This window comes from Mus pahari, chromosome 1 (genome assembly GCF_900095145.1).
Source record: "Mus pahari chromosome 1, PAHARI_EIJ_v1.1, whole genome shotgun sequence".
Lineage (NCBI taxonomy): Eukaryota > Metazoa > Chordata > Mammalia > Rodentia > Muridae > Mus > Mus pahari.
Window position 1 is genome coordinate 77222753 of NC_034590.1, and position 1193 is coordinate 77223945.

General features: G+C 41.0%; 1 protein-coding gene across 1 annotated transcript in view; it reads right to left on the reverse strand.

Moving 5' to 3' along the window:
* Window positions 1-320: 320 nt before the first annotated feature.
* Ovch2 (ovochymase 2) overlaps window positions 321-1193 on the reverse strand; it is a 21342-nt gene continuing 20469 nt past the window's right edge. Inside the window, 2 exon segments of the mRNA XM_021202397.1 lie at window positions 321-430; window positions 653-733. Of these exon segments, the coding sequence (XP_021058056.1) occupies window positions 321-430; window positions 653-733 (191 nt within the window).

Here is a 1193-nt window from a genome sequence, read left to right on the forward strand (position 1 = left end):
AAAAAAAAACAAAAAAACAAAAAAACAAAAAAACAAAAAACTTTGTCTCAAAGAGAGAAAGAGATACAACTTCAGCTCTGGACTCAGGTGATCTCTTGGGTTTTCCTTCCTGATTGCCAGTCCTGTGGATGTTTAGTCAGCCCTAACAAATGTGATACCCATTTATGATGAATTAGTTTGCTAAAGCTACAGTTAAGAGACTACTGCAAACTGCATCAGTGGCTAGAATAGCAGAGATTTATTGTCTCACATTTCTGGAGGAAAGAGGTCAAAGGTCAATGTGTCAGTAGGTCGATTCTTTCTGAGGGTTGCGATGCTTCTCAGTGCTTTCCATACCTCTTCCCTTGCTTCAGAAGGCCACTGTCAATAGCTGGCATCTCCCCAATGTCTTCTTCGTATGGTGTTCTTGTATGTGTGTCTCTCTCTGCATCTAAATTTCCCCATTTTATGAGGACATAAGTTATATAGGATTGGCATGCTCTAATGATCTCATTTTAAGTCAATTACTTCTATAAAGAGTGTATTTCCAAATATAAGGGTCACCTTCTGGGGTACTTCAGTTTAGGATTCCAGCACATGTTAGAAGACAATTTATCCCACTTTCACTCAGTCCCCAGTGGATTGCTTAGTCACATTCCTCAAAGCCGCTTACCAGAAATTTCCATTGCTCCAGGTGGTACATCCCATGTCTCCAGAGGCACTGATTTATCCTCTGATATGGAGATATTTAAATCTGAGCATAAACATAATACAATTGCTTGGCTTACAGACTGTCAAGTTTGGGACATCAGAAAATGATCTATGGTAATATTGTCAGAATTGTGGAGACACTTCAGTAAACAGGTCTACATGGGTCCCTTAACAGAGAGGTGGAATATTTTAATTTCAACCTGGTTCCCCTTCAGCAGCTGTTTAAGGTCTAACCAAAATAGAAAGCTTAGGAAATAGATAACTGACTCTTTGGATTTCCTACACAGAAGAACAATCGTGAGGTTGGAGATGTGATTGGAAAGCACATGTGTCAAGAGCCTGGGCGTGGATGAAGGTGCTTCATGACCAGCTTCCTGGATGTGTGATACACATTTGCACATAGCCAAGCAAATCTTCCCTGATTTAACACGGACCCTCCTCCTTCCTTCCTTCCTTCCTTCCTTCCTTCCTTCCTTCCTTCCTTCCTTCCTTCCTTCCTTCCT